The 23,977-nt window shown below is 39.1% G+C and overlaps 1 protein-coding gene across 1 annotated transcript in view; it reads left to right on the plus strand.

Annotated features, from left to right (window-relative positions):
• Window positions 1-23,977, plus strand: part of HMCN1 (hemicentin 1) — a 345,340-nt gene that overhangs the window by 313,502 nt on the left and 7,861 nt on the right. Inside the window, exons 94-105 of the mRNA XM_016224594.2 lie at window positions 1,165-1,314; window positions 1,606-1,743; window positions 2,701-2,822; window positions 4,271-4,508; window positions 10,399-10,461; window positions 11,458-11,577; window positions 12,491-12,625; window positions 14,839-14,952; window positions 15,601-15,726; window positions 17,717-17,845; window positions 20,071-20,421; window positions 23,847-23,966. Coding sequence (XP_016080080.2) covers window positions 1,165-1,314; window positions 1,606-1,743; window positions 2,701-2,822; window positions 4,271-4,508; window positions 10,399-10,461; window positions 11,458-11,577; window positions 12,491-12,625; window positions 14,839-14,952; window positions 15,601-15,726; window positions 17,717-17,845; window positions 20,071-20,421; window positions 23,847-23,966 — 1,806 coding nt within the window. The remainder of the gene's footprint in view (window positions 1-1,164; window positions 1,315-1,605; window positions 1,744-2,700; window positions 2,823-4,270; window positions 4,509-10,398; window positions 10,462-11,457; window positions 11,578-12,490; window positions 12,626-14,838; window positions 14,953-15,600; window positions 15,727-17,716; window positions 17,846-20,070; window positions 20,422-23,846; window positions 23,967-23,977) is intronic.

Below are 23,977 nucleotides of genomic sequence, written 5' to 3' on the forward strand. Positions count from 1 at the left end.
GAGATGTTTTCTCTCGCCAGTAAAGGAAGGCAGATTAAAATGGTGAAATACTATAGGGATTGATTTTTCTGAGAGTGAATATAATTGTATTTCTCCCTCGTAGATAATGCCAGAGAACAATATCTGAAACACCTAGTGATTGTTTTAAAATACATTCGATTAAAAGGCATGGAATAATGAATATTTATGAATTTCACCATCAGCTTCTTCGCAGTATGTTTCTGCCTCTTATCAAAGCATGCAGTTCATTTAAGAAATAGTCGTTAGCCACCTGTTCTGTGTTAGTAACCAGTAATTTTGTTGAACAATGGAAAGAAGGCATAAAATTACTATAGAGGTGCTTTTTTAAAAACTTATAATTGTTTTTCAATCTGATTGTCTTGGTATAAATTTTGCAGCACTGTGAAAAGTACAATATTCTTCAAATTTTTGTCGTTAAGTATTTTTAAATATATATGTAATACGAAGACCTTGATAAGTCCAAGATCTGAAACCCAAGACTGAACAATAAAAACCTCTTAGATGTGTCACGTTTATGTTAACAGTGACCTGTCGCAAGGCTTAGGAACTATTTTTTGCTGGTGATTCCTCCTGTCCCTTTGTTTTTATGAAGGAGGGAAACAGATAAAAGAACATGGGTTTTGATGTCAGTCACGTCTGTGTTCAGATCCTATTCCACCACCTCCTACCTGTAACGATGATTTCTCTGAACTTTATTTTCCTAGTCTGCCAACTGTGGCTACTTAAAATAAACTATCTTATGGGATTCTTGATAGGATTAAAAGAGTTAACATATATTAAGTGCTTGCTATAGTGCATGACACGCTCAATAAACTCATATTATCATCATTTCATTACCATCAACAAACACGCACTTTATTTTGGCTTTGGGACTGGGCGCTGATTGTGTTCTTTGGATTGTGAAATACTGTCATGATTGCATAGATTGGAAGGATCCTAGATTTATGTGGGATGATGAGTGCTACATTAGAGTAGAATGTTTTGAAAGCTTATTTATTACGCTCTTAAATTCGGATGTCATATGGTCTTTTCAAAGAAAAGAGAGAAGATTTGTAGCATCTTTGAAAATTGGCCTTCTTTTCTCCCGTGTAATGTTGATGAAATTATTCCCTTATCCAGGAATGTTTTTCCTTCCCCCAATAGGTGGGCCCCAGCGAGCCAGAGGAAGTGTTATTGGAAATATTAATGATGTTGAATTTGGAATTGCTTTCCTTAACGCCACAGTAACAGATAGCCCTACTTCTGATACTAAAATAATACATGCCAAAATTACCAATGTGCCTCGCAGACTTGGTAAGTTTCTTTGCTTATAAAAGTAATTAATAAGCCCCTTTTTAAAAATGCATATGGTAGTCTTCATCTCATTATTTCCAGTTAAAATTTCTAGAGGATGTTACTACCAAATGATCAGCATAGTAATTTTATCCCAGTGGTCAGCTCTTAAAGATACATGAGATACTGGTATTTATTTTATTGTTATTCAAGATTATTTAGGAATTGTCCTTATAATACGCCATAAAGACAGTAATAACAGTGAACTATAAATATTTTGCTTTGTCACTTTATTTATTCTTTTTTATCTAGGTCCAGCAATGAGAAAGATAGTTTCTATTTTAAATCCCATTTATTGGACAACAGCAAAGGAAATTGGAGAAGCAGTTAATGGCTTCACCCTCACCAATGCAGTCTTCAAGAGAGAAACCCAAGTGGAATTTGCAACTGGTTGGTGCCAGCTCAACTTAGTATTTTCTCTTACTGTAAAAATGTGATTGCCTTAAAAATTGGTAGTTAAATAAAATACATTATATGTTTCCACAGAGAATAATTTTAAAGTTTTTGAGGCAATCATATCATAAACAATATAAAAGCAATTTTGTATTTCCCTGTAAATTTTTACTCACATGGGTCTCTAAGAGGCCATATGTTTTCAAACAGTGTGTTGATTTTTATACCCCAAAACTTTTTCATTGTATTTTCCATATCTTTTCACCTTAAATCCTTAGAAAAAAGTTTTCAAGGCCAAACAGAACAGCAAAATGAGTCATTGCTATTAATGTCCGACTTCTTGGTCTGCGAACCTGAGATTCAATTAGAATACCTTGTAGGCATTCTTTATCAAAAAGATGGGAGTAAGGACAAGCAAATTTAAACGCTTTTTGCTCTAGCCTTAGTGTTAATGAATATGCATTAGCTGTTCATGGCTCTTTCCACGTGCCCACGGTCCGTTTCAACCTCACCAAAGGTGGTCAAGTGGCAGTGATCTTTAAGGAAGAAGGACTGAAGGAGGGCGCAGCTTTAATCTTCCCAGAAGCGGGTCTGTCACAACCATCCACTTACTAAGATGCACCTTCGCCTGCAACGTCGGAAAGAGCAAAGCTCTGTGGACAGACTTGTGGTTCTTTGCCAGCTCTCCTGGTGAAGCTGGCTGTCCCTCTCACAAGCAGCCCATTTTTGTGGCACTGCTTTGCTGTTGCTGGGATTTTAACGAGTGGGATCCTTCACATAATCAAGCCTACCTTTAATCTGGGGCCTGAATGCTAATTTCATCTTCGTGTTATCTATGCTCATTGAAGCTTTTGGTAAAATAGCAGAGCTGCCCCGAATGTGAGTCAGTCTGCTGCGCGCTTGCACGCACCGGAGGCGGTGGTTCTGCAGCTAAATGCACATTGTAATCCCCAGGGGAGATCTTGCGCATGACGCACATCGCTCGGGGCCTGGATTCCGACGGTGCTCTGCTGCTCGACGTTGTCGTGAGCGGCTACGTGCTGCAGCTCCCTGCCCCCGCCGAGCTGACCCTGAAGGTAAGCCGTCTGTCTGTCTGTCGGGCAGCTCAGAGCTGACCCTGAAGGTAAGCCGTCTGTCTGTCTGTCGGGCAACTTGGAGCTGACCCTGAAGGTAAGCCGTCTGTCTGTCTGTCGGGCAGCTTGGAGCTGACCCTGAAGGTAAGCCGTCTGTCTGTTTGTCTGTCTGTCTGTCGGGCAGCTTGTAGCTGACCCTGAAGGTAAGCTGTCTGTCTGTCTGTCGGGCAGCTCGCCTTCGCTGTGCAGTGACACAGTGGCAGGAGCAGGAGCCAGAGCCGCGTAGAAAGGGCCCGGAGAGCGTGCACCGTTCCCTTGCTTGCTTTGGGGGGTGAGTGTCTATAGCGCTGAGGTCAGAAGTGGCTCCCCCGGCCTTGCTTACATTCGCCAGAACGTGGGAGCGACCGGCATGTCCAGAGACAGGTGGCTGGGTGACAACGGTGCGACGCTTATGTCCATAGCTCCGCACGTGTGCATCTTGACAGTGTGTGCAAAGGGAAGTGAGTCAGTGCAAAAGCACAAAACCCATACGATTTCACTTGCATGTGGGCTGGAACGCAAAAGATAGCACCGAAGAGTTGCGGGTTCGATTCTGGTCAAGGGCATGCACCTGGGTTGCGGGTTCGATCCCTGACCCCAGTCGGTGACCGTGAGGGAGGCACTCACACTGATGTCTCTCTCTCTCTGCCCCTTCCTTTCTCCTTTCCACTCTCTCGAAAACAATCAAAAAAAATGTCTTCAGGTGAGAATTAGCAAACAGAAAAACAGGACATAAACAGAAGCAAACTCACAGACAGACAGCAGGACGGCGGTTACCAGAGGGGAGCAGAGTGTGGGAGGGAGAGGGGGGCAAAGAGGACCAAATATATGGTAGTGAGGAGACTAGGTTGCAGGTGTCAGCCTGCAGTAGGGAACACGGATGTCCAATTATAATCCTACGCACCTGACAGTTATATCATGTTATTAGCCAGTGCACCCCAATACATTTAACCAAAAGAAATCTTCAGGGGCAAGGCTTTCCAAACTTTTAGTGGTCTATTATTCTGCTTAGCAGGACCAAGATCACCGCTATGTTGGTTTAAGCCATTTGTTTAGTTTTCGGCAAAAACAGTGGCAACTCTTGCGTAAAAGTTTTTGTATAGCATCTATAAAAGTTTCTGAAATTAAAGAATAAACAATCGCCTTTTCACATCTTTTCTTGACTTTTGACCTACACCTTTGATTCCCTCATGAAACTAATTTATAACAATAAAATCATGAAATTAATGTAATCATAAGAGGTTCACATTTTCTTTCCTGAACTCTACTGTACAGTTACAATTTTATTTAGAACTAAAATAATTGAGCCTCTAAGCCTCCCCCCCCCCATTCTGCATCTCATAACACCCTCAAGGAAAAAAAATATATAGGATGAGTCGTGCTGATCCTCAAATCCGTATTGTCCTCCGTAGGATTACACAGAGGACTACGTTCAGACAGGTCCTGGGCAGCTATATGCCTACTCAACCCGGCTGTTCACCGTCGATGGCATCGGCGTCCCCTACACGTGGAACCACACCGTTTCGTACGATCAGGCTCGGGGAAGGATGCCCTTCTTGGTAGAAACACTTCGTGCATCCTCTGTGGAATCTGACTACAACCAGTTAGAGGAGACATTGGGCTTTAAAATTCATGCTTCAATTTCCAAAGGTAATTTGGTTAAGGGGAAGCCCAAATCTTTCTAAAAGGTTAAAGAATTGCACTGATGCCCTTCGAAATAAGGGTATTAAGGCGTAGACCAAGCGCGATGACATCAGGCTTTTCCCGTGTGTTGTCTGTGTTTTCTGGTGGTAAAGCCATTCCAGGGAGAGTTCTTGTTTTACTAATATGATGCTTCCTCTAGCATAATGGAGTTGTTCTATCCTATGTGCAGAGAGGTTTAAAAATACTGTCAGAATGTTTTTCCTTTGGGTAATAAAACCCGTTTGTTCTTGTTCAGAATTGTATATTTTGTCAAGGAATTTTTCAGAGTTCCTGAAATGGAATGTCAGGTATGTATTAACCTAAACTAGTCCCCCAAAAAAGTCTCCATATTTTAAAAGCAGAGCAACAATAATCAGGATTCCAACTCTCATTTCTTGTTCCTGCAAGTTATAATTTTTGAACGGCTTTCCATTTTCCAAGCATAGTTCTAAAACCCATGATCTCAGCAGTCTCCCTTTGCTCTGTGGTTCTTTGATGTGTCTGTACCCTGGGATTTCCTTTTCAGTCATAAGAGGCACCGCAACAATTAGCATTTCATATTCCATGGGGTATTGGTGGTAGGAAATACTTGCATGTAGTTATGTTGACACTGTTTGACTTTAACTTTGAACATTAGGCTCCCATGAGAACACTTAAAATGATTCATACTGGCCTTGTGAATGTGTGTGTTTTGCTGTGTGCTTGCTTTCCTAAAATAGATCCAAGTAGATTTAAACAGCATCATATTGTCTTACCATGCTCAGAAGATACACTAAAATTTTATTTTTACCACTTACTCTTGTTTTTATCAGTTACACATGTGACTAGTTTCTTCATTCATAACTGCTGCATTAAATTCGAGATTATTGTAATCTAGGAGTTTGTGTTCATATTAGATTCATTGAAGCCTTATAGTCAGTGGAGCCCATAGCCCTCTACCTCCCCCACCCACATGTCACCACCAACACCTCATTCTACTGTTGACATGCGTGATCAGGTCACCAAAGGAAAGAGCCTCTGGAATGGTTATATTTTCTCTTCCTCGATAATGCCTTCTTTTCAAATCTAATCTGTTTCTATTTTTTCTAGTACTCCAGATAATTTTTAAAAAGTTATCTTGAGCCCAGCCAGCGTGGCTCAGCAGTTGAGCATCGACCTAGGATCCAGGAGATCGAGGTTCGATTCCGGGTCAGGGCACATGCGCGGGTTGCGGGCTCGATCCCCGGTAGGGGGCACGCAGGAGGCAGCCGATCCATGACTCTCTCATCATTGATGTTTCTATCTCTCCCTCTCCCTTCCTCTCTCAATAAAGACATATTTTTTTAAAAATAATAATAATTTGGAACAAGACTTTGGATAAAAAATGGATTTATGCCATCTGGGACTAGAGGAATTAAGATGATTTTTGAAAAGTTATGTATATTTTCTTCCCAGTTGTATAAATCCTTTAAGCCTGAAACAGCTGGGAGGTCTTTTTGGTACCTGTAGAGGTATTTTGGGGGGGGTTGGGTCCCAATATATGACATTTAAAACCCCTTGCTATCCTTAAATACTATGATTGTATACATTACAGCTGATATGTGTGCCCATTTGCTTGTTGGCATAATTGCTGAGAATTGAGTTGTGTACCTGAAATTTCTTCTTAAGTGACCAAAGTGACCACCAGGGGGCAGGCTTGCATTCTTGGTTACTTTACCAGAAGGTTCTTTCTCTGCTATGTTGGGCCTAGACAACAGTTATGGTTACAGTGCAATTAGAATCACCTAGAGAGTTTGATGAAAGTTCAGATTTATAAGCACAAAGATTTTGGTTTAGCTAGACTAAGGTAGACCCTGGGAGTGTGTACTTTTTAAAAAATATATCGTTACTGATTTCAGAGAGAGGAAGGGGGAAAGAGATAGAGACATCAATGATGAGAGAGCCATCACTGATCAGCTGCCTCCTGCATGCCCCAAAAGGGGATCGAGCTTGCAACCTGGGCATGTGCCCTGACCAGGAATCGAACCTCGGTCTCCTGAATTTAGGTCAATGCTCAGCCACTGAGCAGTGCCTGGCCAGGCGGGAGTTTGTATTTTTAACAACCCCTAAGTGATTCTAATATGGGGTCTGCACACTGGCATTTGGAAACTACTGGTCAAGACAACACAGTATACATCAATATAATTTTTAAAAATTGATCTTTAAAATCAAATGGATTCCTTTTTAAAATATAATTATAAAATATATTTAATTTTACAAGTTAAACAAAAAATATCAGAAACAATAGAGGAAAAGATAAATAAATTTAACTACAAATAAATTTTTAAAACTTTTTCATGGGAGAAAAATACAAAATTGAGAAAGTAAGATATACACCAAGAAAAAATATTTGCATTACATATGAACAACTATGATTAACCTTAGTATATACAAGGCTTTTAACAATTAGTACGAAAAAGGCAAACACCCCAATAGAAAAGCACATAAAGGCTACGAACAGGAAATGCTCAAAGGAAAAACCAATAATGACAAAATGAATTTGAAAAATTGTTTCACTTCATCAGTAAGCAAAGAAATGCACATTGAAACAGGGAAGTACCATTTTTCAGTTATGGCTCAGACATTAATAAATACGATACAGTCGGTATTGGAGCAGCACAGGGAATGCACCCCCCACACTGCCAGCAGAGGTGGTGACTTTGCTTAACATTCTGGAAAGCAGGATGTGCCAGTGGCCTTCCAAATCTTCCCATCTTTTTCGTTATCTCGTTCTGCCCTAAGAAAACCACAAAATGGCCAATAATAAATGTCCTGGAAGTAAGAGGTAAATATGTACATGATGGCACAGCTATGTGATAAACTCGTAAGCAGTCATTAAAATAATTTTAGAGGAATATTTAGCTCACTTAGTCATTTGAAAATGTTTGTTGAGCGCCTGCTGTGAACCGGGCACTGTTCTAGGTATTGACCGAGTAGCTATGACAAGGGACAAAGGAGATTGTACACCACACAATAATGATTGAAAAGCGGCACATACACAGTGTGATCCCCGCCTGGGTTGCCCACACCACGGTGCATATAAGAAAAACTTTATATGGGTGAAACAGATTCCGAGGCTCTTCCCTGGCAATGCTGACTGAGATCGGACTGAGAGATCTATATTTTTAAGAAGCTCTCCAAGAGATTGTCTGATCAGTAAAGTACGGCCGTTACTCTGTAGAGTGGAAGATTCTAACTTACTTTTTGAAGGCTATGCTCATAAAAGTTACTAGAGGGAGAGGCATCAAAATGTTGGCAGTAGTTTGTTTAAAGTGACAAGTTTACAGGGAATTTTACACTTTCCACAGTTTCTACAATGATCTCTAACACAAACAAATATTTTGCGTTGTCCCCTTAATATGGCAGGATGAAAATCATAACTAATGTAATTCAAAATAACATACTTTATAACCTAAAGAATAAATAAAAGAGAAACAGTTTATAAACAAAATATGATGTCTTTCAATGTAAAAACCTTTAGACATTACTACAGTGTAAGATAAGACAGAAGTGTTCATATGGCTGAGCCTATAATATGTAGAGCCCCAGTGTGATATTTAAAAATATATATATATTGAGTAATTCTTGGTTATGTTCTGAATAAAACAATGTAGAGTCAAACAATTTATATTACAGTAGCATTCTTAGAAAATTTATTGTATATTTTAATCACACAAAACACTGTTTACTATGTGGAAGATGGTTTCTAGCCTTAGATAATTAAAACCAGCTCTCTCACTTCCATGAAACTCTTTCAGAGCAAGGGGCAGATCTCCATCTTGCATCAATATACCACACACTGCAGCATTTTAAAACCTGCCCCGGGGTCTGCCCTTCTCTCCAAATTGTAATAGGCCTCCCTATCATTGTGAAAATCAAAGTATCTCCCAAAAAGCTGCCCAAATGCCACCTAAAAGGACAATATCCACCCCATTCAGAACCAAAAATCAAAAGCTACCCTCAGGTACTAACTTACTGTGTTTATATGACATGGGTTTTCCAAAAGTACATTCACAACACAGTGCCCTACACAACATACTGGCTGGATTAAAGAATGTACAACTAAGTGAACAGGCAAAACTGAAGCATGCGTTAGAATCACCACCTGGGTTGTGTTCTTGATTTCCGTGGTTGAAAGTCAAACCAATTTGCATCTAACTTGTTGCTCCAGTTATATTAGGTCTTTGGCTTTAGGCAGCTTGCATAACCTCGGTCTCTAATTCCTCATCAGAAAATTGGTTATAAGAGTAGAGGAGTTGTGAGGTTTAAATGAAATAAAGCACATGAGACTCACAGTGCTGCCTGACAACACAGTCACCATGCAATAATCACTTAGCACTATGCTCAAGACGTTTCTGTTCCACCCATCCTATTCCTGTTCCCTTGCAGGTGCAACAAGACTTGGATGCTCTCAGGGTCATGTTTACAGTCACGGTAGAAATGGATCATGAACCTCTGCTTTCTCTTTAAGGTTTTAAGCAATCAGGTTGCATAGAAATAGCAACTAGGACTCTAGTTTTCCAGTCAAGAAAATATTTTCGTTGGAGTAGTGTTTCTTACACCCTCTAAATACATAAACAATTTGGAACAGTTGCATGTCCTCAGCAGGGCTCAAGCAATATTGTACTCAGAGACTCTCCAAAGTAGGATGAATCTGAAAAATTAACTAATGCCCAGATTCCCTCTATGAAGAGCTCCTAAAACAATAATAAAAATCATCACAAACCTGGCTGGTGTGGCTCAGCGGTTGAACATCAACCTAGGATCCGGGAGATCGAGGTTCGATTCCTAGTCAGGGCACATGCCTGGGTTGTGGGCTTGATCCCCAGTAGGGAGCGTGCAGGAGGGAGCTGATCAATGACTCTCTCATCATTGATGTTTCTATCTCTCCCTCTCCCTTCCTCTCTAAAATCAATAAAAACATTTTAAAAATAATAATAATAATCACAGTTTCTTGCATTTAGAAAGGAAAGAAAATCTAAGATTATTTCTAAAAGGTTGAATATGAGCTGAATATACAATATGAATACAATAAAATTTCCCTTAAGAGAAATTTATTAGACTTAACGATTGACTTTTATGCTGTGTACATATTCATTATTTTGGTAACTTGAAAAATGAGTTTCATTTAAGTTTATTCAGGTCACTAATGTTTGAAAAATATTTGCTAAACTGCTTAAAACAGTCAAGACTCTGTTACTTTCTAAGGAAAGAGATTCCCTAACTAACCTGTTTATTTTTGTTAGTATGTTTTTTTCTGTCTCTAACTTTAATCCTATTCTATCGCAATATTCCCATTTCCCTTTGCTTTTACTACATGGAAAAGGAGAACTCTTGGTCACACGGAGGGGACTTTGACTCTGGAGCCCCACATTACAAAGGAAAGAGATCCACAGAAGGAGAGGGTTTCTTCATTAGAGTTTCTGTTTTTCATGAAATTATTTCCAGCGGCTTGAAAATAGCTTCCTCGCTTCTGGAACAAACAGTAATGGCTGGAAGAAGAGGACTTCTCCTTGGTTATTTGTAGTATACACATTGATTTTGGGTCTTTTTTCATTGTCACTGAATAATTTTATTTAACTTTCTTTTGATTAATATAAACAACTTAAACAGAAAATCTGTTTCCAGTGGCTGCTTGCCAATAGTCTCTGAGCTATGATTCATTTAGTTCTTGGTTGAGAAACAGGAGTTTTCCATTCCTGCTTGTTTTCACCTCAGTGCACTTGATGTGCTGTGTGTTCCATCCTTGGCGCACCTTCCCAGGGAAGATTGTGCTGGAAACAAACAAGTGCTATCATTCCAACAAGCCAGTTAATTTTGCTTTTTTTCTCTATGGTAGGAGATCGCAGTAATCAGTGTCCCTCCGGGTTTGCCTTAGACTCAGTTGGACCCTTTTGTGCTGGTAAGTATAGGAATAAATAATGCATTTTTATTTATATTAAAATGCTAATAATGGATACCATTAAATGGACATTTATCACCACTTTGCTAGAAATTTAATCATAGTATTATAAATGTCCCTTTTTACAGCTGAAGACATTGAGATGGAAAGGAGTGCCTAAGGTCACTCCGCTTTCCAACAGCAGAGCTGGGTTTGAATTTTAGATACAAAGTCTGTGCTCTTTCCATTTGGCCACAATCAGGTGTGTCAGGGATCAATATGAAGTGAGGAGGTGGAGTGAGCACAGGGACAAAACACTGGATGCTGTGGCCTCTTAATTGCCATGGATGTGAAACAGCAGTAATTCAACTCTAGATCACCTAACCCTAGAATTGCTCAGTCATAGGGCAAGGTGGGACCTCAGGCCAAAGCCTGATGACTAAACCAGCCTTGTCTCAGCCAAGTACCAGCACAACAGCCACGGATAAGCAAAGGGCAGAGTGAATGGCTCCAGCAGCTCACGTTTGCATGCACCACGCCCTCCTTCCACTGATAGCAGTGTCATGTAGTGTGTTGGTTAAAAGGGGGTCTTTAGAAATTATATCGCCCAAGTTCTCAAATTTCAGCTCCACCGATAATGACCTGTGTAACCTTGGGCAGTTTGCTTAACGTCTTTGCCCCTCCGTTTTATCATGCAAATGAGGCTAGTCATAAAAATGCTTGTCTCCTAGGACCCTTGTAAGCAATGGGTTCAGGTAGGTAAAAAGAGGTTGTATCCAGTAAGTGATTGTTATATCTTAGCTATCATCATCACTGTTCTAGAATCAACCTAAACATCTGTTCACTATCAAAGATAATTTCGGGACTCAGGATTAATTTTTTTTCAGCATTTCCATCTTATAGAGTATTTTCTGTTACACATGACTCAATTCATTGGCCCCTTTAAACGCTGACTTTGATAACTCCTAGAAAGTAGAGGGTTCATGTGCTAATCGGGCCCTTTCTTTCCTCTTTCAGATGAAGATGAGTGTGCCACGGGGAAGCCCTGCTCCCATATCTGCCACAATGCTGTGGGGACCTATTACTGCTCCTGCCCTAAAGGCCTCACCATCGCTGCTGATGGAAGAACTTGTCAAGGTCTTTGTTCACAAACCTAAGTCTAATGGATGTATTTCAGCAAAACTCATGACAGTCCCAACCTAGGGAAAGTGTGGCAGACCGACTCTCTTCACTCTTTCTGCCCCACCTTGGCAACAGACAGAGATCTTCATTTGGTCGAGAAAGGAAGAGGGAATATTGCTCACACAGCGCCTTCGTATGGGGCCCTTCCTTTGGGTGCCTGTAGTGACTCTCTCATGCCCCACAACACGATCAGGAGAGGCCTCATGACTATTATGCACATCTTACGATGATAAAACTAAGGAAGCAGTTATAAGGAATTTAAATTGCACAATCCTGATAGCACTTTGGGAACATTAACCCAAAAAAGCACATTTTTCTGTCAGACACTAGGTGTGCTTCAGAGTTAGAATTGTGTAAGAATCTAGTTTTATAATTAAAAAATGAAGAAAAACAGAAAGGATTTCACCCTCTCTGCCCAAGGAGGTCCCCTTCTAAATGCAAAAGAGAGAGAGAGTAGGGGAACAGGAGGGGAGAGGAACTACCACTTTTATGGAGTGTCCGGTATGAATTGAGCCCCTTATATACGTTATTTCCTTTAATTTTTAAAGCAACACTGAGAGACAGATATTATTATTCTCATTTTACAGATGAGAAAACTGTGATCTCAGAAAGGAGAAGTAACTTTTCAAAAACCCCTAATTTATAGGTGATCTGGTGGATGGGTTGGTCTGTGGAGATATCACACTGCCGCTGTGAGCTTGTCAGCCATTTAACCCCCCTGAAATGGCTCAACCAAAAAAAAAATCAGCATTCTTGCTCTTGTATGTGTTTCGAGCGCTGTTGATTGCTTTCCGTATTCCCATTTCGCAGCAGGCTCTTAGCTTGGTTTCTTCAGCTCACCTTGGTTGCCTCTCCGACTTCGTTGCAGATATTGACGAGTGTGCTTTGGGCGGACACTCTTGCCACGCCGGCCAGGACTGTGACAACACCATCGGATCCTATCGCTGTGTGGTCCGCTGCGGAGTTGGCTTTCGCAGAACCTCTGATGGGCTGAGTTGTCAAGGTATAGAAGTGGAGGCCCTTGCTTTATCTCTTTATACGAAGAATGAAGACACCCTGACTTCGGAATCATTTAAAGTAAACTCTTTTCTAGATTGAGCTTCTCCATGAGGTCTCTGGATGTAATATTCCAGGGCTCTTTCAAATGTTTGCAGCACAGTGGTTTTCAATAATAACATTTGCCTGTTATATTTGAGAGAGGAAATGACACTGGATGATCTAATAGAATCTACTTTATTAAACTCCAGTGCATGAAACTACAAGGATATTTATTGCAGGACTTTTTTTAAAAGATTTTATTTTTAGGTTCACAGCAAAATTGAGTGAAAGGTAGAGATCTGCCCCACACACCCTCTGCCCCAACTCATGCATGGCCTCCCCCACAGTTTACATCCTGCACCAGACCAGCCTATTTTTTACCAAGGACTAACCTACGTGGATACATCGTTATCACCCAAAGTCCATAGTTTACATGGGGATTCACTCTTGGTGTTGTACATTCCATGGGTTTGGACAAATGAATAATGACATGTGTCCTCCACTATGGTATCCTAAACTATAGAATAGTTTTCCTGCCCTAAAAATCTTCTCTGTTCCACCTGCTCACCCCTTCTTTTCCCAAACCTCTGGAAACCACTGATACTCTTATTGTCCCCACAGTTTGGCATTTTCCAGAATGTCATATAGTATGTCGCCTTTTTAGGTTGACTTTTTCACTTAGAAATATGCATTTACGTTTCCTCCATGTCTTTTCATGGGATGATAGCTCATTTCTTTTTCATGCTGAATATTTCATTTGTGAATGTACCATAGTATTCACCCACTTACCTACTGAAGGACATCCTGGTTGCTTCCAAGTTTAGGCAATTATGTATTAATGACGCTACCAGGATTTTTCATAGAAGCAGAAACCGTGGCTACAAAACTGAATGCTTATCAATAATAGAAAAAATGAATTAATTACGGAACGTCCTCAAGACAAACCATTGTGCAGCTGTTATAAAGAGGAGAATGGAGCTCAGCTATTTGCCTGAAAGGAATTTCCATAAGGTGCTGTTGCGTGAGGACACCAGGGTGTAGGAAAGTATATGTAACTTGTGTAGAAAAGATTATGTGACTAGAGAACAAACAGTAACAAAGAGAAAGGAAATGGATCTATATATTTAGGTAGAGCTATGTATGTGTACCTAGAAGAGACGTGTTATTTACACTAGATTGTTCATACAGGTTGGTTTTGGTGGGCAGGGGAGTAAGAAGGGGTAAGAGGGGCCAAGCAAAAGAGAAGAAAGTGTATGAAAACTTTTTTAAAGTAGATGATCGCATTTGTGAATTTACATTAACGTGCAGAATTTGAAAGATTAAATGAGACATGCTCAAATAGAAGGCAAGTCCAAAATAAGACATCGGCAATCTCGGGTTTGGGAAGGGAAGGTGTCTGTAGGGTTATGGGAAAGATGACTGTGAGTAGGAAGGACTTTAAAATACACGAGAGTAGGGAATTATCGATGGACCACGGTCCTCATCTCGGGAGGTGGGCTGCAGAGCTCAGAAGCTCAAATAGGGGGACTTTTCGTCGGTGGGAGGAGAGATCTCTCCTCCTTTGGGCCTGGAAGGAAGGAGAGAGGAGAAGGTACAGAAACCAGGGAGTTGCGTGAGTTTGGGGAGATCACCCTGCGCTTCTTCGTTGCAGTGTGACCCGGGTAGCGTTTGGGAAGACTGACTGGCGAGGGCAGCAGACAAGGGGAAATGCTAAGGTTGCTGCAGTCGCTCTGCGCAAGGTGATGAAGCCCTGCCTCTGACCGACAGCAGCAGAAGCGAGGAGAAAGGTCAGCTGCACATGGACTGCAGAAGACCTTGGCTCCCATTCCCTTTTTCCTATCTTTGTCTCCCGGCCTGTCGGCAGCATCCAGGGCTGGAACTCCCTGGAAACAGGAGTGGGAGCCAGATGGTGAAGCACTCAAGCAGAGGTGTGCGTGTCGACATAGCTGAGTCACTAGCAAATGTCTACCTTTGAGGAGTGTTGAAGAGAGAGACTCTTTCCAGCAATTAAGTCTATCAATCATCTAGCAGATTATACGAGAGCAATTGTACTGAATTCGTTTTAGGGAAGATCTTAAGCAGGATCATTATCAAAGATTATTAAAATGTTAAACATTCGGGGTAAATCAATCCAAGTTTCCTAACAGAGTATAATGAAAGCTTTGTTTTATTTGACAGATATCAATGAATGTCAAGAATCCAGTCCCTGCCACCACCGCTGTTTCAATGCCATAGGAAGTTTTCACTGCGGCTGTGAGCCCGGGTATCTGCTCAAAGGCAGAAAATGCATGGGTGAGAAAGGCCTTTGGATTCAAGAGCAGAACATCTTTGTAACTTCTGAACGGTGTCTGACCTGTTCCGTATGCTGTGCCCGAGTCTGATTTAGAGATAGGACACCTACCACACATCACGTATATAATCCATGTGAAAACAAAATAGAAGCAAATGCTGTGCTTTACCAGTTACATAACCACTTTTTAAACATTTCCTCTATTATATTTACCAATTTTTTTCACAGAAATACAATACAGGGTGGGGCAAAATAGGTTTACAGTTGTCCGTATGAAAAATAACACAATAATTAATAAATAATAATACAAGGATATACTGTCTTTCACAAACTCACAACAGTAAACCTACTTTTGTCCTTCCATATATAATGTATGCATATATAAAGCTATATAACATATATAATTTTTGTTTTTCTTGGAGAAAGAAGTGGGTTTCCAGCTCTGTGACATGTTTTTTATTTTTATTACTGTTTTAAAATTAAGTTTGTTGCATACCTTGTTGGATTGAAACACTTGAACTTTACACGATGATTATGCAATCAGCGTCTATATTAGTGGATAATATCCTTACAATCCAAAAGTACAGTTTTTATGGAAACGTTGATGCAGTCACCTTCTCAGTCTGCATGCCCTTTGTTCTCCTGTGAAGATGTGAACGAATGTCGCCAGAACGTGTGCAGACCAGACCAGCACTGCGAGAACACCCGCGGGGGTTACAAGTGCATTGATCTCTGTCCCAGTGGAATGACCAAGGCGGAGAACGGAACCTGCATTGGTGAGTGGCTGGCTAGTTCCATGACTGAGATACATTTACCATTGACAGGCCACGTAAGGCATCCATTTCAAAACTAATGATGAGAGAAAGTTTAATCTAACAAGGAAATACTTCTTTTTCCATAGGTTGTGTGGTTTGTTTTTATTTCCAACTTCTAGTGTGGTTGACCTCTGGGGCTCTGGGGTCATGGCCATACCAGGAAATGGAAGCTCACCATGAAGACATATGACCATTTTGAGCTCCCATTAGTTACACATTTGGTTTGCATAGTTTAATATCCACATAAATTAATAGTCTCTATTTCTCATATGAAGTTTAACATATATGTTTAGAATTTCATAGGAGGGTTAAGAAAAAATTGTTTGTAGAATTTATTGAAAGTTCAAAATATAATTACTGTAGAACTAAATATTCCTTAAATGTCAAATCAGTGACCAGACAGTAAAGTAAATTATATTTCTAAGTTTATTCTTTACATGCCTGTTCTGTACCAGACTGTCATAGTTAGAAGAACTATGAACTGCATGATTTACAAAAATTAAAAAGATAGTATTGCTGCTCTTATATTTTTACAACCTACTGGAATAGATTAGCCAGCTCCACATCCTTCACCAAAAGAAAGAAACAAACTATAATACAAGACAGAATGAAACACCACAGAAGAGGTAAAATAAAATTGTACGAGGATACTTGAACAAGTGACCATATGTAGTGGGAGTGACGATCAGAGGTGTCATGGAAGTGATCACATTTAAATATAGCCTTGAATAGGATGTTACCAGGTGGAGGTGGTAGAAAAAGGAAAGAAAGCCCTGTTCAAGGGGGAAAGAGCTGGACTTCGAGATAACATGTTAAAATTCATCCTTCCTTCTTGACAGCTGTCTCTCCTTCAATGAACCTTAAGATGACACAGAAATTTGAGTTTAAGTTTCTCATTTTAAAAACAGGGCTTTATTTAAAATTATGAAATATTTATTAATAAAGTTATAATGTGTCTTGGATTTGTTTCAAAATAATATGAGTAGAGGGAGGGCATAGATGAAGCAATACTGCCTTCAGTTGATACTTGTTGAAGTAAATGGATGTTTAGTATATTACTTTAAAAAAACTGGGGAGTTGGACTCTTTTCAGCTCAATGGATATAGATGAATATGATGAATATTTTTCTGAACACCTAAGAATAGTAACCAACTCAGAGCATATAGGCAGTTATGTGCAATTATAAATATTTTTTAAGACCATTGACTCTGTAATTATGTATAAGGTTAATTAGAAATGAGATGAGCTGAAAGATCAGAAGGCTGTTTAAGATGGTACAGCAAAAATATAGCTCAGTGGAAAAGAGAAGTGGGGACATGTGTATTTGATTAAAGGAAGTAGAATTACCCAACCCTGGAAGCTGAGGGAATAAGTTGCAGATAACTCTGGCGTTTGCACCCTGGTTGACTGGGGAGAAAGAATACTGTGACCGTAAATAAGGAAGTAATGATAAGACTCTGGGGACGTGTTGACTTTGGAGAACTGGGAAAAGAGGGAGATGGAGATGACCGGCCAGCAGCTAGGCGTGTAGGACTGTAGAAAAGAAGCATTGTAGTACTAAACATACAGCACTGTAGTACTAAACATACAGCACTGTAGTACTAAACATATAGCACTATAGTACTAAATATGCAATAATGTAGTACTAAATATGCATCAACAAGCTTACCAGAGGCACTAATATAAATGGCCAAAGGAGGAGGGAGTATTGAGAAGGGGGGGGGGGGGAAACAAAGCTGAGAATAGACCTCTTTCCATAGTAAGGAGCAAGAGGAAGAAAGTAACCAGTTAATAAGTGGCAGAGTGAGGACTTGAACCGAGGTTTTCTGACTCCAGGTCTCAACCATATGGTGAGAAATACAACCTTTGGCAATGCTAAAGAATGTTCACTTTAAATATTAGGTTCTGAAAGAGGAAATGTTACTACTTTTTATTGCCTTCATGTCTGTAGATATTGATGAGTGTAAAGATGGGACCCATCAGTGCAGATATAACCAGATATGTGAGAATACAAGAGGCAGCTATCGTTGTGTATGTCCAAGAGGTTACCGGTCTCAAGGAGTGGGAAGACCATGTATGGGTAAGTTAAGAGGAACTCTTATTGAGTAATGAAGTTACTCCTATAGTTACTGAGCCTTCTATCCTCAAATGCTTTCTTGCTACAATTAGAAGATTTGTAACTTGGTTTAAGTAATTCATAACATAATTTGAATAACAGTTGACCTTTAAACAATAAGGGTTTGAACTTCACGGGTACACTTATATGCAGATTTTTTTCAATAAATATACACCCAGCCCTCTGTATCCCTGGGTTTTGCCTCTGCGGATTCAGCCAACTATGGATTGAAAACAGTATTTTCAATTTGCAGCTGGTAATTCATGAGGCGGAGAGCTAAATGCACTGGCCTATGCCATTTTGTCTAAGGAACTTGAGCATCCATGGATTTTGGTATCCACAAGGTCCCAGTACCAGTCTCCCTGCAGATACTGAGGGATGACTGAATTTGGGGGGAATCAAAAGTTATACACAGATTTTTGACTGTATGGAGATTGGCATCCCTAACCACCTCGTTGTTCAAGGGTCACCTGTACTTCTTAGAGACTTCATATTGAGTTCAATTTACTCTAACTTCAAGTGATAATAATAACCACTACAGAGTGCTTACTGCATACTATACATATCAAACTGAAGTTCTGATGTAATTGCCATGACAACTTAATTGTGAAGATTATCTCATTGATTATCTCTCTATGCACATGACATACATGTTTGCATAGATATATTGAATTTGAATATGAAGTATACTTGTATGTAATATGAAGGTTTAGGCATGAGGGATTAAAATGTGGACACAGAATTTAAGCAAATTGCTAATTATTACTTTATTTACCATTTATTTAGTGCTTACTGGATGTCATTCCCTGCACTAAGAATATCTCATTTAATACTCCCAATTATCTGTTTGTTTCCATTTTAGTTATAATTGAATATAAATTAAGATAAGTAACAAATATCTGAGAAAAGGTAACCCTATGCTTTTTATTAAATTAATACATTTATAATAAAGAAACTGACCTGTCAAATTCTATTTCTCATCAGAATACTTAAGTGCAGCAAAAAACTGTGTGAGCTTTTAAATATTGACTTCTGTTTTGCATGCTGTGCTTTTAAAATTGGTTGCCTTTCTTGCCTACTTAACAATTACTTGTAGCAAATTCTCCCATAAAGACTTAGTTCTGGCTTTATACAGTACATAGCATAGTACTTTGCACATAGCAAATGCTCAAAGTAATACCATTACTAGAATAAATAAATACTAATACTTTTTAGTAACAGAAATACATGTTATTTCTGTGTTCTCTTTAGATATTGTAATTTATACATAATTTAACATCTTGATCAATCATAACAGAGACCTAGCAGAATGAAATGTGTTTATTTGTTCAGTAATTTGACCAGAAGTTGAATATTAGGCACTTGACTGAGCAATAAGTCAATGAAGAAGGCAAGGCCATTGCCTTAAAGAGACTAAAAATGTTAATTTAGGCTTTTGGCTACTGAAATAATTTTTAAAGCAAAATTTACTACTTTTATTTTACTTTTTCATGGTTTTTTTTCATGCCACTGTGGTAATGAATTAAAAAATGTGATTTTGATCTCTGGTTTTTATACACTTATCCAATTGACAGGAAAAGTTGACCTAGGAATAGGAAAAAAAGTAACTTTTTAAAATTGTATGGACTTTATGAGTTTATATCTTAATAAGAAATTATTCTATCTTCATGTCCTTTTTAATTTTTGGTAAAATGTGTGATTGGTTTGATTGTTAATTAATAATTATTGATTCAAAATATACAAAAGAAAATAAACATGTTTGTAGTTGTACTAATATCCCAGCATCTGAAACTTATAAATGTATGAAAAATTAGAGGCACTAGTGGTCAATACTATAACTAAGTGCAAACTAGTAATGTGACTGTTCCACCAAGAGAATTAAGATCTAGATTAGCTTCGAACTCTAGTTTTTCTTGCTTCAAGACCACATTTTTTCCATATGACCTTTTATGTTTCTACTGTGCATGTGAAGCAATCTTTAGGGAGAATCATAAAATCTTTCCATATATTCATAACTGAATGGTTAAAGCTTTCTCAAAAGTTCACAAGTTGAGAAATTACTGTATTCCTGACTTTGGAGGGTAACGATGTCTTAAGTTTGTTTCACAGACTGATTCTTTTATTCCTGTGTTTTGTGTGTATATGTGTCTTTTTTTTTCTCTCTTTTATGTATCATGGCACACGAGCAGACATTAATGAGTGTGAACAAATGCCTAAGCCTTGTGCATATCAGTGCTTCAACACCCCCGGCAGCTTCAAGTGTATCTGTCCACCAGGACAACATTTATTAGGGGACGGGAAATCTTGCGCTGGATTGGAGAGGCTGCCAAATTATGGCACTCAGTACAGTAGCTATAACCATGCTCGGTTCTCCCCCGTGAGAAACAACTATCAACCTCAACAGCATTACAGACAGTACTCACATCTCTACAGCTCCTACTCAGAGTATAGAAACAGCAGAACATCTCTCTCCAGGACTAGAAGGACTTTTAGGAAAACTTGCCCTGAAGGCTCTGAGGCAAACCATGACACATGTGTAGGTAAATGTCAGCCGTATTGCATTTCCTTTCTGTGGGCTCACAATGGGCCAGTCTGAGCATATGTACAGCACCTGTGGTCGTTTGGGTGCCGTGAACCACATCTGATCTCAAATCTGGGATGACTCAGAGTTGCAAGACATTTACTCTGGCACCAAAAACTCTTACAATTTCGATTCAAGTAAATAATGTATTTACATGTGTGCATTTTAGTAATCTACTGTTTTATATTGACAGTCCTTTGGTCACCTGCAAGTGTTCCTAAATTTAATGCTATATAGAAATAAATTTCAGTGGCATCCAAAATACGGTTTTAAAAAAGAGAATATGCATGCTGTCACACATAATATAATACCATCGTTATGGCTGTATCTGAGTGATGCCAAAGCAGTGGTTAAAAGTGAAACTTCCAGCTACTCAGTTGACTGTTTGTTCTATATGACAACCAACACTGTGTTGACTGCTATCCCACACTCGCCAGAGAATTTTTCAGTTCGATTATTTTGTATAGAAGTCCCCGAAAAGGTCATGTGAGCCAAGACAAATTGCTTCCATCACTCTAAAGTATGTGCTTTCCAATGTCTTTATCTAAACTCATAAGTCTGAATTTTAATTTGTTTGCAAAAGGGAAGTGTAATTTCCAGCTCAAAAATTGAAACCTTGCTTTCCGTTAAGTTGCAAGTATTACCATCTGTCCTTCATTTAAATCAGTTGTCTGTGAGCGTTCAGTTCGCATGCACCAAGAGGAATTAGCCAACAGGAATTAGCCCCACTATTTGTTAGAGGAAGAAAGAAAGCTAAGTGGAGAGGGAAGAGGGGCAGGAGGGGAGGGAAGAAATTGCTTAAATGTAAGAGACCTCTGTTTACATTTAAGAGACCTCTACGCCTATCTGATTTTCTTGTATTTTTCTTAAGTGTTCTACACTTTGCTTGTTCTCTCCTAAATATGCTTTCTGTTCAACATTTCTCTTAAACATTTTTAAAATTTCATCTGCTGACTTACCTTTTTACCTCTCCAGGCCTTTCCCTGCATCAGCATCTTCTCAGATAGACTTCCTTGGTCCCTCTTGGGTGGACCAGCTACTCACACCACCTGTACTCGTCTGGACCCTCAAACCCTCTGGGTACTTCAACTTGAACTTTCTTCTTAGGTCCGTATTTTCCCAGGACTTCCCTCTCTAGATGTCTAATGTACCTGAAGCATAACAGGACATAGCGTCTTTTTCCTGTGATCAGCTTCCTAGATCAGTGGACAGGCCTAGTTTCTTTTAACTCCTTAAACTTCAGACATTAATGCATTCATTAACTACTCTCTGCGTTTCTTCTCACATGGTAAAGCACTACTCAGTTACTAAATCTGAGGACTCCACTCTCCTTACCAGTATGTCAAACTCCACTCCCAACCTGCTCCAAACTGTTCTATTCGCAATTGTCCATGCCCACAATTTTGACAGGACCCTTTGTTAGTTAAAACCTTTCCCTGTTCTTTTATTGACAGAATTAGCATTTCACATTTTGTCTTTCAAAATTTCTTCCAAATAGTTTCTGTATCCTATTATCACCCCACTCTTCACCTTTGTTTTAGACAAGTTCTTCTCTTCTACCTTTGTTCTTCTGCCCCAAAAGTCTTTGTCTACACCCTGATAAAAGAATTAAACTACACCCTCACCCACACACCATATGCTGTCTAGCTGACTACTCAGTCATCTGAAAGCCCAAGTCATTTTAAGAAAGTGTTCCTCATTGATGACCCAGTTCTGCTCCTTCATCACTCCCTACGCCCTGTAGTCTCGTCATGGTCTTATATATGTTTTCCGTGTCTTTGTGTTTATGTCACACTGATACTATGTTTACAGGAATTCATCTTCCCCAAACCATCTCCTGTTTGAGGCAGCTACTGTTTCAGAGTGAGGACCAGTCTTGGAAAATTTAAAGTAAACCTCTATAACTAGTCAATTACTGGATATTTAAGTTTTACTTAGGGCCAGTTGATAGGCTTGGACATTTGGAAATAGTTCTTAAAGTATGGGGAATATTTTATTGTGTTGGTGCTAATAAAGAAATTTACACCAAGATTGCAGACAGCTTTGGAATTAGGAGATGAGCAACTTGCAATAAACAGATGCCTTTAATTAACCATCTGGGATAGATAATTTACAAAAGATTCAGATTAACATTATGGGATCATTAGACTTGGGCTAAAATTTAACTTTTCAAGGACATGATTGCAAAGCTTCACAGGAAAAAGGGAGACTGCAGAGCTTCTGAATACAGGAATCACTTTAGAATTCACACTCTGGGACATGTGATATTGACTGTCTGGAGTCCATCATCACTTTCACTTCTGTTGTTATTTTAGGTAAAAGCAGTTACCTTTTTATAGTTTAGAAAATGTTTCCACATATATTACTATATATGAACCTTCCAAACACCTATAAACTAGGGAGGTTGTATCGGAGACTCCTTTTGGCAGAAAAATTAACAGATATTGAGAAGTTAAGTAATCTGCCCAAGGTGATGCAGCAATTATATATATTTACAGGGTGTCCCAAAAAATGTATACATGCTTTGAATAATTATAAAGGCAGTGTTTAATAAATAATTTTATTTTCAAAATTGAGCTATCAGTTGTTAAAGTGTGTATCCATTTTGGGGGACACCCTGTATTAGTTGTATATATATGTACATATATATATGTAGTCCCCAAAAATGTATACACATTTAAACAGCTGATTCTATTACATTTTGAAAATAAACACTGCCTTTATAATTATTCAAAGTGTGTGTATACATTTTTGGGACACTGTATATATACACACACACACGTATATACGTATAAAGTACTAATGACAACTACATATATATATATATATATATATATATATATACACACACACACACACTTTACAAGTTTATGAAGTCTGATGAATATTCACAAAAATAAACACACCTCCACTGGATAATATCTGTGTGTGGAAAAGCTATGCATGAGTGTTGGGGGAGGGTGCAAGGAGAGAAAGAGGGAGAGGCAGCTGAAGTTTAAATAAAATAAAAACGAATATTCTCTTAGGTAAATTCTCCTAGTCTGTCAAGAGTTCATGCTTTGGTGGTTTAGGATCTTGTACAAACCTGTTTTGTCTGTCATTCCAGTCTTACTTAACTAATACAGAAATTGGCCATTTGGGGGTTTCAGCTTATAAGTGTTTATACACAGAAAAGATGTTCACATTTTGTAAAATAGTCCAGTTTATATTGGACTCCACTGAAAACAGACCCTGATATAAAACAGCTCTGAGCATTTTTAAACAGATGAGTATTAAATCTCCTAGAAGTGTTTTGAGTGTGTACCAACAGCTTGGTTATTATTGGTTCCATCACAGTTCCCCTTTGTTTTGCGTGGTCAGCCACTCTGCTTTCTTTCTCCACAGATATTGATGAATGTGCCAACCGAGACACATGCCAACATGAGTGTAAAAATACCTTTGGAAGCTATCAGTGCATCTGCCCACCTGGCTATCGACTCATGCTCAATGGAAAGACGTGTCAAGGTGAGACAGCT

Source organism: Miniopterus natalensis, chromosome 19 (genome assembly GCF_054644295.1).
Source record: "Miniopterus natalensis isolate mMinNat1 chromosome 19, mMinNat1.hap1, whole genome shotgun sequence".
NCBI lineage: Eukaryota > Metazoa > Chordata > Mammalia > Chiroptera > Miniopteridae > Miniopterus > Miniopterus natalensis.